This window comes from Neomonachus schauinslandi, chromosome 3 (assembly GCF_002201575.2).
Source record: "Neomonachus schauinslandi chromosome 3, ASM220157v2, whole genome shotgun sequence".
NCBI lineage: Eukaryota > Metazoa > Chordata > Mammalia > Carnivora > Phocidae > Neomonachus > Neomonachus schauinslandi.
In genome coordinates this window covers 130139995-130156513 of record NC_058405.1, presented here as the reverse complement: position 1 = coordinate 130156513, position 16519 = coordinate 130139995, and the positions used below count along the sequence as shown (strand labels likewise).

General features: G+C 41.5%; 1 protein-coding gene across 1 annotated transcript in view; it reads left to right on the top strand.

Moving 5' to 3' along the window:
* STK39 (serine/threonine kinase 39) overlaps positions 1-16519 on the top strand; it is a 310033-nt gene that overhangs the window by 106165 nt on the left and 187349 nt on the right. The window contains exons 8-10 of the mRNA XM_021702774.1: positions 1543-1676; positions 11222-11270; positions 11370-11435. Of these exons, the coding sequence (XP_021558449.1) occupies positions 1543-1676; positions 11222-11270; positions 11370-11435 (249 nt within the window). The remainder of the gene's footprint in view (positions 1-1542; positions 1677-11221; positions 11271-11369; positions 11436-16519) is intronic.

Here is a 16519-nt window from a genome sequence, read left to right as displayed (position 1 = left end):
TCTGAGATGGTGGCATCAGGGCTGATGGACCCAATTAGATTTTGTTTGGGGACTGAAATAGCTGGTGGAAATGATGAAGGTATTTTACAGAGAATATAGTCTGTCTTTGTTTCAACTTTTTCCTAGGAAAATACTGGAAAAATATAGGAGGATTAAGAAAAACCTGAGGATAAACAAAGTTCAATAATTTTACTGAATAAAAAGTTAATATGTTCTTATGAGGGAAAATTTGGAAGTCCAAACAAGAATAAAGAAGGAAATAAATCATTCATAATTTCATCAATCACAGAAAATCCCTGTTAAGGTCTTAGCGTAGTTCATTACATTGTTCTTTTCTCTCTGTATTTATGTACGTATTTTTAACATACTTAAGATTAGGGGGGTGTGTATACATACCTATTTTGTTAGCAGAAAATTCAAAGTTGAGGTGTAAACAGTTGAACTGACCTTGTAGAGAAAAAGCACTGAAGCAACTCAGGATTTTCCCTTCCATCCGGTTTTTCTGCATTATTTTTTCTTATTTCTTGTTTTCTTTCATTCCCCACTCCTTCGTGTGTCCCACCCATCCGAATCCAAAGTCCCATTGCTAACCCCAGCCCAACGTCCTGTGGGGCTCTATTGGGACTTCACAGCTTGCCCACTTTCTTCTGTTTGCTCTTATCCTCCACAAACAATAAACTGTCACTTTAATCCTTCATCTATTCACACATCTGAAAGTGTTTGAAAGGAGTCTTGGCATGTATAACGTTTGCATAAATTAAGGCTGATTTATGCATTAATGAGGGTTATTCCTTTTATAGGTCAATCGTTTACTACAGATTCTTTTTTTTTGAACAAATAATTCTGATGTTGTGAATGAATGGAATTTTTACCTTTTTGATTTAAAGCTGTATTTTGGTTTTGTTTTGTCCCCCCTCCAGGAGCAGCGTGGCCTTTTGCTCTGGTTATGGTTTTTAGGAACTTGTATTCTGGCTAACTTTAAGCGTTCTTACTGCCTCAATTTTGCCAAGCCTTTAAGCAATATTCTGTAGGTTTTCTCTTAAAAAAAAAAAAAAGGAAATCATGTGTTACCTTCTGGGATATTGTGGATTTATTTTTAGGGTTGGCAGTGTGTTAACAGAAGCTTTTAGAACGGGGGGTCTCTCAATATTTGTTCTGTGTGTGAAAAACGAGGTCCCAAAGCGGCCGGGCCCCCCCCCCCCGCCCCCTCCCCTTTCCCAGCCTCCGCTAAGCCTTTGCTGGAGCTACGTGCTCCCCGAGGCTGTGTGGGAGCCAGTTCCCAGAAGTTCTGTCCCGGCCGCTTTGGGACCTCGTTCTTCACACACAGAACAGATTTTGTAAGTTCTGTCAATGGAATAACAAAAAGGTGAAAGGGCACGTGAACAGATTCGCGAAAGGAAATGAGTACTTTCTGGAAGGTTAAAATCATGGGAAAGCACCTCCTCATCAAGGATGGTCCCTAACGCTTCTGTGAAACATTGAGAACTCGACTAGGGCAGAGGCTGTACTGAGATTCTGTCTTGGTGTTTGTTTCTGCTGCAGGTGTTAATGTTGACTTTGCAAAACGATCCACCCACTTTAGAAACAGGAATAGAGGATAAGGAAATGATGAAAAAGTACGGCAAGTCCTTTAGGAAATTACTCTCCCTGTGTCTTCAGAAAGATCCTTCTAAAAGGTATGTCGAACTTTGTGGATGAGTTAATGACCTGGTTTGAATCACTTCAAAGCTTTGTTTGTGGCTGGGAAAAGGCTGTGTGAGGACACCTGGAAGGTAGTTCTAGTTCAAGGGAAATCCTGCTCTGGCCCCTGGTTTCCAACCTGTTAGTGGAAGACAGCATGGGTCCGAGAGGGAGAGGAGTGAGCATGAGGGAGAGGCAGAGGAAAATTTTTAGTGTTAATGAGGTTCACTGTGTTTGTTAGGTATGGGCTCTGTCATCGAAGGAAATGAAATAAAACAAATCAAAAGAAATTGGCAGCGGTGCACTCAGAAACTGAGCTAATATTCTTCACTGTGTAGGTTGAGCTGACCTCTCAGGATTTGAATATCCTGCTAGCTCCAGTCTAAACCAGGCAGAGCTATTGAATTTTGCATGAGCTTCCTTTTAGTTGCAGAACAAGTTGTGCAGTTTAAAAGATTATCAGTAAAGAAGATTAAGATTTTTGCATTAGAAACATTAATCATATAAACAGAAGCAAATGGTTTGAAATTAACGTTAGCGGTTCCTCTTTATTCTTGGGTTGTTGCCCTGCTCTGTAGTGTGTCTGTTTTCTGAGTTTGTTTCTTCCTTCTTAATATCTGTGACTTTGAAATACCCCAGCTAGTGATAATATAGCCCCGTGTCTTTTATTGCTTAAAGAAGAATGTTAATGACGTGAGCCACACAGGCCTTGCCCGGGTAGAGTCCCTTTGTCGAGCTTGGTTGTGTGTGGTGTGGCCCTAGCATACCGTCAGCATAGACCACCTATCTGGAGAGGCCACTGGGGAGTCACTGGCCACTTCATGAGCCCAAGGGTTCGATCTGATACTTACATTTGAAAACGTAAAAACCTGGCTTTCTCTTCTGAAGCTTTCCTTTTCAGGGAAGGACCCTGCTTTTGGAGGGATTCCCGTCTTCTTAAATCCTTTATGAAACTTAAGCCTTTTCTCTTTACACAGTAATCTGCTGTTTGAGTAGGCAGCCATTCTCTAGATTAAACAGAGTTTCCATTATTTTACCCCATTCTTTGTAGCTACTCTCGTCATTCCTTTACATTTTACTGACTTTGCTTTGAATCTTCTCTATATCAGTCACCATTCTCATGGAGGTAGGTCGAAAGACTGTTTGCTATCAAGCATCCTGAAATTATATATTGTAAAAGGGATCATTGTTTTGTCACACCATTAGGCTGTTTCTGCTTAAACATCTTAGTTGCCTTTTCTATTTGATTTGTGGGGCTTGTTTTTCTTCCGAAGTTATACTGATCTTTCATTGAGGTTACTTCTTCACACTCCTATTGGGTGAAAATGCTCTTAGATTCTCATTTTGTTCTGCAACACTTGTTTGTCTTACATTTGTATTTGGTGTCGTCTCCAAACATAAATTTTTGGCATCACCAAGGAAATAATTCGATCCTCCAGAGCCCAATGAGAGAGGTACCTGTCTTCCCAGTTAGCACTGGGTTACGGCTGATGGTCTTTGTGATTCACAAACTAGTTGAGATCCCACCTAGTGGTGATGATGTGTAATGTCACATATTTCTAGCCCTTCTGGAAAAAGATACTGTAGGGTAGAATTGCTGGTGTACTAATGATACACAACAGTAGATTTCTTTAGGAATTTGTAAATTAGAATAAATTAGATTAGCATACATTATATTTAACAAACCGTCCTTATTTCTTAATAACCTTGAAAGTCTTCCCAGGAATTATTTATTATATGAGCTCAAATGTCAGGTTCCTACCACCCTACCATATATTTGCACCATATATTTGAATTCTTACGAAGTCTTCCCCTCAGAGTGCTCTCTTAGTAACTTATTGATTTACAAAATATTAATAGTTTAAGGACTTCTTTTAGGTATTTTCATTATAACATAATCTAATCTCACTATTGTGCAATTGTCTTCTCTAACAAACAGAGAGTATTAGTGGTGCACCAAATTCTTGGGGACTCTTTTTTAAAAATTGAAGTATAATTAACATACGGTGTTATGTTAGTTTCAGGTGTACAATATAAGGATTCAAAAACTCTATACTCATTGCTCATCACGATAAGTGTACTCTTAATCCGCATCACCTATTTCACCCATCCCCACCCACCTTCCCTCTGGCAACCACTGGTTTGTTCTCCATATTTAAGAGTCTGTTTTGTTTGTTTTGTTTCTTAAATTCCACATATGAGTGAAGTCATACGATATTTGTCATTCTCTGACTTATTTCACTTAGCGTTATATCCTCTAGGTCCATCCATGTTGTTGCAAATGGGAAAATCTCATTCCTTTTTATGACTGAGTAATATTCCATTGTATATATATACCACATCTTCTTTATCCATTCATCTATCAATGGACACTTAAGTTGCTTCCCTATCTCGGCTGTGGTAAATAATGCTGCAATAAACATAGGGGTATGCATCTATCTTTTTGGATTAGTGTTTTCTTTGGTTTTCTTTAGGTAAATACCCAGTAGTGGAATCACTGGATGATATGGTAGTTCTAATTTTAATTTTTTGAGGAACTTCCATACTGTTTTCCACAGTGGCTTCACCAATTTGCATTCCCACTAACAGTGCATGAGGGTTCCTTTTTCTCCACATCCTCGCCAACATTTGTTTATCTTTTTGACTAGCCATTCTGACAGGTATAAGGTGATACTTCTTTGTGGTTTTTTTTTTTAATTAAATTAAATTAATTTTTTTAAGTAAACTGTCCCACAACGTGGGGCTCGAACTCACAATCCTGAGATCAAGAGTCGCATGTTCTTCTGACTGAGCCAGCCAGGTGTCTCTTTCATTGTGGTTTTGATTTGCATTTCTATGATGATGAATGATATTGAGCATCTTATCATGTGTCTATTGGCCACTTGTATGTCTTCTTTTGAGGGAAAAAAGTTCATGAAATATGAGAATGGGAAAAAAAACAATATTGAATTTATTATATAGGATGCAGTTTTAAAATATGTATTCATTACTAAATAAGTAAACATTTAATTACTACCCAAATCTGAAAGAAACCATGAATATTTTCTGTCTTCTCTGTCTTTGCTCATATTGTTCAAAGGTTCTTCCTCTTCCTCTGTTGCCCTTCCACCCTCTTTTAATGCTTACTTGAAAGCATTAATCTTCTTAGCGTTAGATAAATCTGGGTGAGATTCCTAGCCTCAGCTACATGACTTAGTTTCCTTGTCTGTAAAATGGTCCTAATAACACCTACTTCATAGGATTGTCATGAGGATGGAATACAATCACGCACTGAAAGAGGATAGCAGGGGGATGCGTGGGTGGCTCAGTGAGTTAAACGTCTGGCTCTTGGTTTTGGCTTAGGTCATGATCTCAGGGTGGTGGGATCAAGCCCCATATTGGGCTCCAGGCTCAGCAGAGAGTCTGCTTGAAATTCTCTCTCCCTTTCCCCCTCCCCCTGCTTGCATGTGCCCTCTCTCTCTCTCTCTCTCTCTCTCTAAAAATAAATAAATAAATCTTAAAAAAAAGAGGATAGCACAGTGCCTAGGGGTTCCTAAGTATTCAGCGAATTGGGATTGCTGTTCACTATTTGCCTTTTTCTTCCTAACCGAGTGGAATTATTACAACCCTTAGTTTTCCTACAGTATGTTGTGGTCTGTCTCTTACAGCACTTTCACCCTATGCATTTATTGACTTACACATCCAATTTCCTCATACGTTTGTAAGTTTTTTAGAAGAAGAACCTGTGTCATTCATCTTTATGTCTTTCTTTTTTTTAATTTTATTTTTTTAGGTTATGTTAATCTCCATACGTTACATCATTAGTTTTTGATGTAGTGTTCCATGATTCACTGTTTGCGTATAACACCCAGTGCTCCATGCAGAACGTGCCCTCTTTAATACCCATCACCAGGCTAACCCATCCTCCCACCCCCCTCCCCTCTAGAACCCTCAGTTTTTTTCTCAGAGTCCATAGTCTCTCATGGTTCGTCTCCCCCTCCGATTTCTATCCACAGTGTTGGGTCTGTATTACATATTTGATATTTCTTGAGCAACTGGAGACCATTGGGAGCTTGCAATTTGGGGATGATTTGGACTCACTGAAGAGTGTTTCAGAAACAAACCAGATTCAAGTGGGTTGAGGAGTAAATGCAAGATTTTTGATAATTTTTATTTATTTCACATATTGATCATCTACTTGTAATCTGAAAGCAGCTGACAGGTACCAAAACCCTGGTCTAGCTGAGTACCTTTTTAGCAACGAATAGAAACATCACAGGTGAACAGTGACCGGGACAGATTCAGTCCTGTGCTGGAGCCCTCAGGTTGCCTGAGAAGGAGCTGTGTTTTCTGTCAACCTGAGAGCTCATGGAACTTTCCTAATTAAAGAGAGCTGGGGTGTTGGAGCTATTTGCCTCAGACAAGTCTGTGCTCTGCATTGGCACAGACTAAGAGGTGCTTATATTTGCATAGCAGAACATTTTGCTATTTCTTAAAAAATGAGCCTAATCCTGTAGATTATGTACTTCCTATGGATGGCAGCTGTAAAAGGAACCAGCATTTTCTTCGAGCAACAGGAGGGTGCATATCACATAGATAAATTCATTAGAAGTGAATTAAAACTTGAATATTTCTTTTGGGGGGAGGGGAGGGTGAGAGATGCAGCTCTGCCTGAGGTCAGTGAGATTTTAGAAATTATAATGCAGGTTGTTAGAACTACTTAAGCTGTATCATGTTCATCCTGAATCCTTTGAAAATTATTTGAAGTCTCAGTGGACTTTGATTCATCCATATGTATTAACTGAATCCTTTAAGAGATTTTCTTCTGAGAATGTTGGTACTTGCAGACTACTGCATTGTTTTTAAGGATTTTTTTTTTTTTTTTTAAGATTTATTTATTTGAGAGAGCGAGAGAGAGAGAGAGAGGGCACAAGAAGGGGAAGCTGCAGGCAGAGGGAGAGGGAGAAGCAGGCTCCCTGCTGAGCAGGGACTGCAGGGGCTGTTTTTAAGGATTTAAAGTGGAATCGTCATTCATAGCCTGTACCATTATTTGGGTTGCTGGTGTATAGGATTTTAGCTTTTCTTGTGAACAACAGTGTCTGTATTTATGTTATGTTGCATTATTTGAAAATTGTTAGCAGCCATGTAAGACGTAACTGCTTGCAGAATTCTTTCTCTTCTGTGGTGCTCAGCTAAGAGGCCGGCAGCATCGAGAGTTCCATATTAACCCTGTGCTGGTGGTTGCTATAGGGTAAAGCTAAAACAAACAAGCAAGCGAACAGAGCACAAAAACCCTAAAGTCAGTTAGGCAGCATGCACCTCCACTTCTCTCATGCCTGCTATCACTTTCTTCCTCCCTCATTTTCCTCATTCTTTCCAGTTCCACTTTCCCATACTTTCTGATGGAGATTGCTCGGCAACTTGTATGATTCTGCCTCCAAAGCTCTAGACGCTTGAGGTCATTTGAGTGCACAGAGGATCTGCTGTTTAGTTCTTCTGTGTGTGGAATAGACCTTTTATTTTGTATGACCTTTATGGCTTATTAACATAAATGTTGAGCCTATACAAGAAGGAATGTGGCTCCTTTAAGCCATTTCTCATTTCTTAGGTGATTGTTTGTATTTATTGATGAAGGCTCAGAATGGAGAGTGCAGAGAAAGGAGTTTTCTCTGCAGCATGCTTTCCCCTTTACAGTTTTGGTCACCATAGAAATGACCTTGCTGGGGAAGGGAAGGTATTTTCCCAGCCCTGTATCTCGAGGTATGTCTGGCATTTCCCAGCCTCTTCTCTGTGTTGGCCCTACACCTGCCCCTTAGTGTGTGGAAGGAGGAAGCAGGGTGCAGAGGAGTGAGGGAAGCATGGGGCTGTCCACTTCAGGACCTCCACTGTGCACGACTTACTCCCCCTGCTTTTTTTTTTGTTAGCATGAGTCTTTCCAATTTTAGTATATGTGCTGCCGAAGCGAGCACTGTTAGCATGAGTCTTATTACATCGTTCTCCTGTTCCCCACTACCTTGAACAGATGCTTAGAATTTGGTGTTGACTAGATTTGGCTCTAAGAGTTGTGGTTCTGTGTCTGAGTGTCTGGGAGCATCACTTCTACCCCATATTTGATTATGGTATGGAAACTGAGCTCTAACAGTTTTCTGGTCTGTGTTGGACATTGAGGACATAAAAGATGACTCCTCTGTGGTCCCTGTCTTGAAAGGGCTTATAACCTAGTGGGGTCAAGGTGGGAAGACACAGGCACGGATAATTACAGAATAGGAGTGTGGGTAGTGGTGTGTGAGCACTGAGTAGGGAGCAATGCATTCTACTTGTGGGAGCTGAGCAAAGTATCTCTGAAGACGATGACATTTAAATTGGCTCTTGACTGATGAGCAAGGCTGTGACAGTCAGTTACAAAGATTGCTGAAGAAGAGCACTGTGTGCCTTGTCATGAAAGAGCAAGGGAGGAGTACCAGCATAGCCAGGGGACAGAGCTCACGAGGGGCACGATGGGGAACGAGGATGGAGGAGCCAGCATCTCTCTGGCCACTGAAATCTGTTAGGGTGGACAAGAATCGGGTTTTTATAGAAGCCAGCTCTGGAGCAAGGTGGGTGATGGGTCAGAATGAAGAAGAGAGACATAGCAGAGAGACTGGTGGCGGGGGTGGGGGGCGGGGCGGCTGTTGTAACTGAATTGACCAAAGGCCACGAAGGTTTCGACTGAATCAGTGGCCTTGATCGAGTCCCTTAATCATCTTGATTTTCTTAGGTTCCTTTCACTTGAAAAAGTTAAATCTAAGTTACTTTGTATGCCTCTTGGTTTTTAAAATTTTGTTTCATGTTAATGAGGTGCCAAATACAACAGCAAGTCTCACTCGGTAGAGCGTGGCATGGTTGCCCTGTGTGTTTCCTCTGCAGCCTTCCCCTCCGCCTGGAGCTCCATTCCAGCATTTGAATGTCTGCTGTGCCTCTTCGAGCCTAACCACACACGCTAACGCCTATCTGCTAGATTCAAGTTTCCAGAGGGAGCGTTAGCGTCTGTCGCATTCACTGCGGGATGCCTAGCACCCAGCATCATGCCTGACAAAGAGTGGATGCTTCCTGAATATTTACAGAGGGAACGAGGATGAATTTGGAGTAGCTGGAGGCCAAAAACATTGCCGATGATCAGTACGAGTGTACATTAAAATAACAACTAAGTTAAATCATGTGAAATAGCAGCAACATTTTTGGTTCTAGTGTGCCTGTTCAACGAGGTACAAATCCATGAATTTGAACAAGCTCCCTGAGGGGATATGGCACACAAAATGTAACTCGTGGCCCACCTGTTGTTTAGACCTTTATGTACTCAGAGGAATTAGCAATTAACAGCTGTTTATTGCAGGGGATATGCTGATTCCGGGTTCTTTGTCAGGTACCTCTAACCAGCATTCCACTTGAAGCTGAGGAAAAGAGCAATAACAATTTCAGTAGAAGACTTCTTTGCACAGAGAAACAGTTTACAGCCCCTGTAGACTTACACGGTTTCGACAGCGATGCTCTTAAAGACGTTTCCTAATTTCTTCCGCATGCGTGGGTTCGGTCCCTGGACGCATTTTACTGGAGCTTCCTGGTTCCCAAGCAGTGGTTTCCAATCCTTTCAAGTCTGAGGACTCCTTTTTAAACTTGCACCCTTTTCAACCTAATACTGTTTGTACCTCTGGTAATCATCCCCTGAGAGAATACCTCCTGATGTTCTATAATGCTTCCCTTTCGCCTCCCCAATTTTCTTATTTTTTTATTTATTTTTTTTAAAGACTTTATTTATTTTATTAGAGAGGGAGAGAGAGAGCACAAGTAGGCAGAGCGGCAGGCAGAGAGAGAGGGAGAAGCAGGCTCCCCACTGAGCAGGGAGCCGGATGTGGGGCTCGATCCCAGGACCCTGGGATCATGACCTGAGCCGAAGGCAGATGCTTAACTGGCTGAGCCACCCAGGAGCCCCTCCCCAATTTTTTTATTATGAAAAAATTTAAATACGTGAAAGGGGTAAAAAATAGTACAGCATTTACTTCTATAGCACCACACAGATGCAACAATTATGAACATTTTCCATATCTGCTGTATCTGTTTATCTTCATTTTATTTGCTGAACAACTTGAAAGTGAGTAACAGACTTAATACTTCAGCTTGCGTTCCCTACAAATAAAAACATGTTCCTATATAACCATAATACTCTTCCACACCTAAGAAAGTAAACAGTGATTCCCTAAAATTGCCTTAATACGTGGCATATTCACATATCTCTAATGATTTCCAAATGTCTTTTGTAGCTTCTCCCCCTTCCCCTTCAAATGGAGGATTTAGGCAAGAGTCACATGTGGCATTTGGTTTTATTTTTTTAAGTCTCTTTTAATCTGGAAAAGTTCTCTTACTTCTCTCCTTTTCCTCTATGACACTGACTTTTTTTTTTTTTTTTTTTTGACACTGACTTTTTGAAGAGATCAGGACGGTTGTCTTGCTGATTATCTTATACTGTAGATGTCTCTGATTCTATCTGCTTGGCTGCTTGTTTTAGAAGGAACTATTGAGGAAGGAAGCTATTCTTTATGGAAAAATGCTAGCTAATAAACATAGAAGGAATGATAGAAGTAGAAAATCAGCATTCTGCCACCTGCTATGAAATAATTAGTTAAGACAAAGATGCTAAAACCGTTAGGGAATAGAATGCTCATCCAGTGCCAAAGTGTTAACCCAACAGAACACCTGCCAAGTGCATTGGGGAAAACATACCTTGACAATGGTGAGGACTCAGGCCTGGGGATCCTTGGTTAAACTTGGCATCACTCCCAGTGAGGTAACCTAACATCATGTGCCCCTGACATGCTGTGGGGACTAGTGCATGGCGTCATTTGTGGAGTATTCTTCCCCCCACATGCTTCATGTCAAATTTTTAGACCTAACTTTCAGTCTATAGGAAATACAGGATAGAGAAACAAGTTAAATGACACCATGAGGAGACCATCAGACCAGTCCAGTAATGCTTTTAAATGAGTTTGCATTTTACTAATCACCACTGTGTTTACCTTCCCCTGACAACTGGGAGGGCATATACACTTGAGCTGGGGTCCCTCAGTGGGCAGGCAGAGCTGGTCCACAGGATGTGAACCCCTTGCAATAACTGCTGCTCTTGGGGAATCATAGAAGTCTGTAGACTATAATTTCTTTGACAGGGTCATATTGCAGCTTGCACGGCTTCTTAATAATTACAGGGATTTAGCTCACAGATGTGTCAGTCTGCCACCTTTCAGAAAGACTGAATTCACTTAGTGAGGTGTAAGGATGAAGGGCAGAAAATTGATCATGCCCCAAATATTTAACTTATGGGAGTTTATGTGTTTTGCAGTAGGGGTATTTGGAAAGAACTGGAAAATCAGCCCCGTTTTATTTGGTGCCCGCTTATGATTAATTTAGTTTCTGGTGTTGCTATTCCTGAAACTGGTTTTCCAGAAATACTCTGGGACGTGGTTGTTTCGTCAAGGCAGTGTATTTATTCAGTGATCATTGTTTCAACTCTAATTTATTATTGATCTTTCAGGCCCACAGCTGCAGAACTTTTAAAATGCAAATTCTTCCAGAAAGCCAAGGTAAGATGCTTAAAAACCCACGTAAATCTGCTATTTTGAAATCACTGAATTTCTGCATATGATATTTGGTGTTAACTGTTGGGAACATTTGTTTTGCAGAACAGAGAGTACCTAATTGAGAAGCTGCTTACAAGAACCCCAGACATAGCCCAAAGAGCCAAAAAGGTAAGCGCCACTAGCCTTTGTGATCCAGCAAAGGCTGCTCCCCACCCAGGGCATTGAGACCCACAGAAACATAGGAAAAAGATTGCCACACACTCAGGATGTGTTGTTCAGAGGTTATCTGGTTAGCGATTCCTCAGATGGCTGCATTTTGCCTTTTGGGTATCTCCGGCTTGCTGTTATGTGTTTGTGGAAACAGTGTGACACTTGAATGATTTCATTTTTCCATTTATCAGCTTTTCTTAAAGAAGGTTAGAGTAGGGGAGGGGATCATGATGGAGCTTGAACCCTGGAGAGGTGAAATAGCCTTGAGGATCTTTCCTTTGGACATTTCATAGAAGAGGAGCAGTTGTTTTTAAGCAGTTTGAAATGACAAAAGAAAAACCAAAGTTTGTTTTTAATGGTTATCTTTTTAAATCTGATTTTATTTACAAATTTAATGGTTATCTTGAGTATCTGTGGGATGTCAGTCTTTTCCTTATAAAAAGACCCTGGCCCCTCCTGTAATTTACCTTATGTTAAGTAAATTATATTAATGATTACCTGAAAAACTTTACATTCTTGGTTTTAGATTCTTTACATGGTGTGTATGTGTGAGTGTATTTGTTTATTTATCCAGATTTTTATTTATTTGTAAATACTGATTTCGTTATGGCGTGAAATCTAACGAAATTTAACCTCTGGTTTGGTTTCGTTTGGTTTTAGAATTATATTAAATATTTATAATTAAAAATATTTATGTAGTCACTGATTTAGAAAGGAAGGTTCTCTCCCCCTGCCCCTTTTTATGGTTAATAGCTACAGGGAAAGCTGATCTGAACTGAGTTGTATGCTCTGAAATAAAACTGGCAGAGAAATATGGGTCAGAGATGGTATCTCATTGTGCCTGGCTGAAGTAACTCTGAATGTTATGTTCCAGCCATTGCCTTTTCTGAAACATTGTGTATGAAGTGCATTTCGCGGATGCCTTAAAGTTGTTTTAAATAGATTTAAGAGTAGATTTTAAGAAACGACCCTCTGTGTCCAGGTGTGGGAGTGCTCCCCGGGACCAGCAGAGTCCTTGGGGCGGATTGCCCCGTTGACTGCTCAGACCTGAGCCAGGGCTGGTCTGAGGGATGTCTCTAAGGGAAAAGTGAAAGTTTGGCAGATGGTCCATCAAGAGTGGTGCATTTCAAGGGGTGACACAGGTACACTAAAGCTTCAGTTGAGGCACAGAAAGTATAAGAGCCCAGCTGCTATCTGAGGGCTCTGGACAGAAGGCTGAAGGAGGACCCAGGAGAGATGCCCTGGGGTGTGTGAGCCTATCGCGGAGCTTTTAGTCAGGCATCTGAAGTGTTAGCCAGAGTTGGAAAAGGCTGTTAGGGAGCCTTTAGCTTGTTCAGTTTGTGTCATCCCCAAAGAATATTTTTGTTGGCCTCGACTTGTTTTGCTAGCTTTGTCTGGTCTCATTCTGTAGCTGTTCCCCCTGAAGGAGTTTGCCAGGCCTGTGTTCTCTCCAGAGCTTTAGCTTCACACCCCCAGCTCCTGTCAAATGGACTGGAGGTCTCAGAGGTGCAGTTTCCAAGTGGCTTCCCTCCCCTCCCAAACCAAATCTTCCTGTGTTCGGTGTTTCCATCTGAGTCACCCGACCTCACAACACTGGGATTGTTTTTGTGTTTGGGGCCTCCTTTCCCCCCGTCCTCCCCATCTAGCCCCTCTCCAGTCTCTGCCACAGTGCTTGGAACATTCTCCTGGTTTTGACTGGACAGCTGCAGTCCTTCCCTTCTGTTCCTCCTTTCTGTTCTTTCTTAGACACTGCCGCAGGAGGAACTTTTGGATCATGTCACTTAATGGCTTCAAAGTGGTTCCCAAAATTAAACAAAAACAACCCCAAGAGCCCATAAATGAAAAAATAAAGTTCCTGCCAAAGAAAGGCCAACCTCCTTCGCCTTGAATTCATGGCACCATTTCAGCTTCCAGTCTTATGTTGTGAACTCAGCTCAAGTGAACCACCCATAGCTCTCACTGCACGTACTTTGCTCACTAACCTATACTTTCCTTTCAAACTCTTATCATTTTGAGAAAATGAAGAAGCTCTTCAGCTTCCAGCTTTATTTTCTTCCTTTTAAGAAATATTTAAATCATTTACTACATATGAGTGTGCTGTGCATTCCAAACCCCGTTTTGCATGTCTCTTAAACAAACCATAAGCAGCTAGAGTTTGGGGAGATGTGATTTTTCAAGTATGTCTTCTGCCATGTACTTGCTCCTGGACTTCAGACTTAAACCTCAGGGCTTGGTTTGTTATCCATCCCCTCAGATGGAGAAGGGCCACACATCTTAGTGTCCCAGAGGAAGAGTAAAGGGAAAATATAAATTCATTTTTTAAACATCGTATAGGAACAAGAGTAGCCCATAGTAATGTTCTTGCTCTCTAGCTTCATTAAGTCTGCTGTTTTCCTGTTAGAATTCTCGTTGTCAAGTGTACGTGGGTTATCAGCTGTGCCCCACTCCTTGCCAGTAGGCTCCATGGCAGGTGTGCTGACCAGAACATCGATCACAGTGCACGTCTCACTCATATCAAGTGCCCACAGATGTTTGCTAACTCCATGAACATATATGCTTGTGTGTACCATGGAAAGGCCATTCGAAGCTCTGTTTTTTACACATCCAGAATGCTTGGCATACACTCATTCCTGGGGATTCCTGTTAACAGCAGATAGACCGCCCTCTCTCCGTGGGGTGCCTGATGTTGGGGAGCAACCGTGCTGTTCCTTGCTTGAAGCTTTTGCAGGCTTGGTCCCATGGAAGTAAATATTATTTTAATCATCATGAGCATTGAAAACCATTGTTGTAGGATGTCTTTGCTTGTCTTAGGTTCTTACCGTGTTTAAGTAAATTCAGTTTAAAAGTTGTTGCAGGGGAGTCTTCAGTGTTATTTTTGTCATCCATTTCTGGACTTCTCTTTATTGACATCTCCTCGGCTGCTTACTTTCCCGGTTGCTAGGGTGCCTCCTGGTCAATCATGCTCTGGTTTCCTGGTGTAAATTTGTTCTTCAGATGCTACTTGTTGCTGCTGGTGCTTTGATTTTTGTCTCCTCGGTTTGTTGTTTTGAAAATAGAAACTGTCCATTGATAACACCAGTGTTTAGAGGACAGCTGGGCCTGCTGACCAAGCTCTGCACAGTTAGGCAACCTGTGTGGATTTGAAATTTGTTGTCAGAAACAACAGTTTCTGGGGCGCCTGGGTGGCTCAGATGGTTAAGTGTCTGCCTTCGGCTCAGGTCATGATCCCAGAGTCCCCGGATCGAGCCCCGTGTCGGGCTCCCTGCTCGGCGGGGAATCTGCTTCTCTCTCTGCCCCTACCCTGCTCTCATGCTCTCTCTCTCTGTCTCTCAAATAAATAAATAAAATCTTTAAAAAAAAAGAAACAACAGCTTCTGCTTCTCCTCCCTTATGGTAACAAAAATTAAGAGGTATTTGTCAATGTGTTTTTTTTTTACATGAGCAATTCTCATATTTAAAAGAGAGAGGGGCCAGTTGTAGCTGTTCTCAGGAGGTCCCGTGAGCCCACCAGTGCTGTCCTGTGGCACAAGAGAAATAGAGGCCTGTCATATTCATGTTTGGCCAGAATGTAAAGCATTAGTTGGTTGCCATGGAATTCCATGTGGGAAGGTGATCTAGTCTTCATCCAGATTGATTCCTCTAAATCAGAAAAGAGAAATAGAAATACACCAGTGTGGCTTTCCTGGTAATTGAGTGACATAAAATGATTGTGTGTGTGTGTGTGTGTGTGTGTGTTGTCATTGCAGAAATTAGGCATATTTGTTTTCTTCCTGGAGGCAGAGTTATTTGGTCCATTGGGTTTTTTTTTTTTTTTTTCTGATAGACAGTGTTGCTTGGGGATCATCTTGATTTTCTTTTGCCCTAATTTTTCTGTCTGTGAAATGGAAATTCTGTCTGACCTCAGGCATGTGGTGAAGGGTAATGAGAGATTTGATGTTCCTGGACTACAAGACGTTCTGTGAATTCTAAATGAGAACATGCTAATAATGACCCATGAGAAAGAACAAGGTTAAGTACAGCTATAATTCTTTTCAACTTTTCATTTATCCTTATGCATGAGAAGAAAAGGCTTCATAGCCATTACTCCTTCTCATGTGACTTTTTAGGGACCTGTCTCCAGCCATCCTAATTTAGGGGTTTGAAAGCTTGAGCATATGGTGTTCCACTCTTTATCCTACTGGATTCACTGGGTGGGGAAGAGCGTAAATCATTCTGCTAAAATTGAGTGCAGGTGCTTAGGGCTGTGTGCATTTTCTGTAGGAGTATCTAAGTGTCAGATGGCTGGTGGCTCTGCTTTCTGTTAGTGATGCGAACCTTGAGTCACCACGTTCACGCTCCTATTCCTACACATCCTGTAGCTAAAACCCACTGATGTCAGGAGAGGGGCAACGGATTAGTTGCTGTCCAGATGTCTCAATGCCACCTGCTTAACCGAAAAGCATATTGGCCAGAGAAGGGATGAAGTTCCTTTTATTGTGGTTGGCTGTGTTTTCACGGGAAGGGGAATAACTGGAGGATTTTTGTTTGAATTTAATTTTGAAATTGAGAAGTTAGAAATGATTAGTCACCATCAGAAAGAAAGAGGTGGGCACCTGGGTGGCTCAGTTGGTTAAGCGTCCAACTCTTGATCTTGGCTTGGGTCTTGATTTCAGGTTCATGGGTTCAAACCCCACATTGGGATCCACATTGGTGTGGAGCCTACTTAAAAAGAAAGAAAGAAGGAAGGCAGGGAGGTAGGGAGGGAGGGAGGAAGGAAGGGAAGAAGGGAAGAGATACTGTATCACTGCTGCATTTGGATGGAACCATTGTGAATTGGAAAAAGTAGGGTGGTATTTGTGGGCCCCAGAATTCCTTTTATCAGACTTGTAAGATTGATTTCATATTAGGGACCCAGGGAGTTGGCTTCATTTCATCCTCCTATGTGCTTAGGAATAAATGGGTAGGAATATATAGGGATATTACAATTCATATTTATTTAATACTTAATATGCGTTCATAATTTGTCCATTCTGTTTTTACTTTTTATTTTGAAATAATTTCAG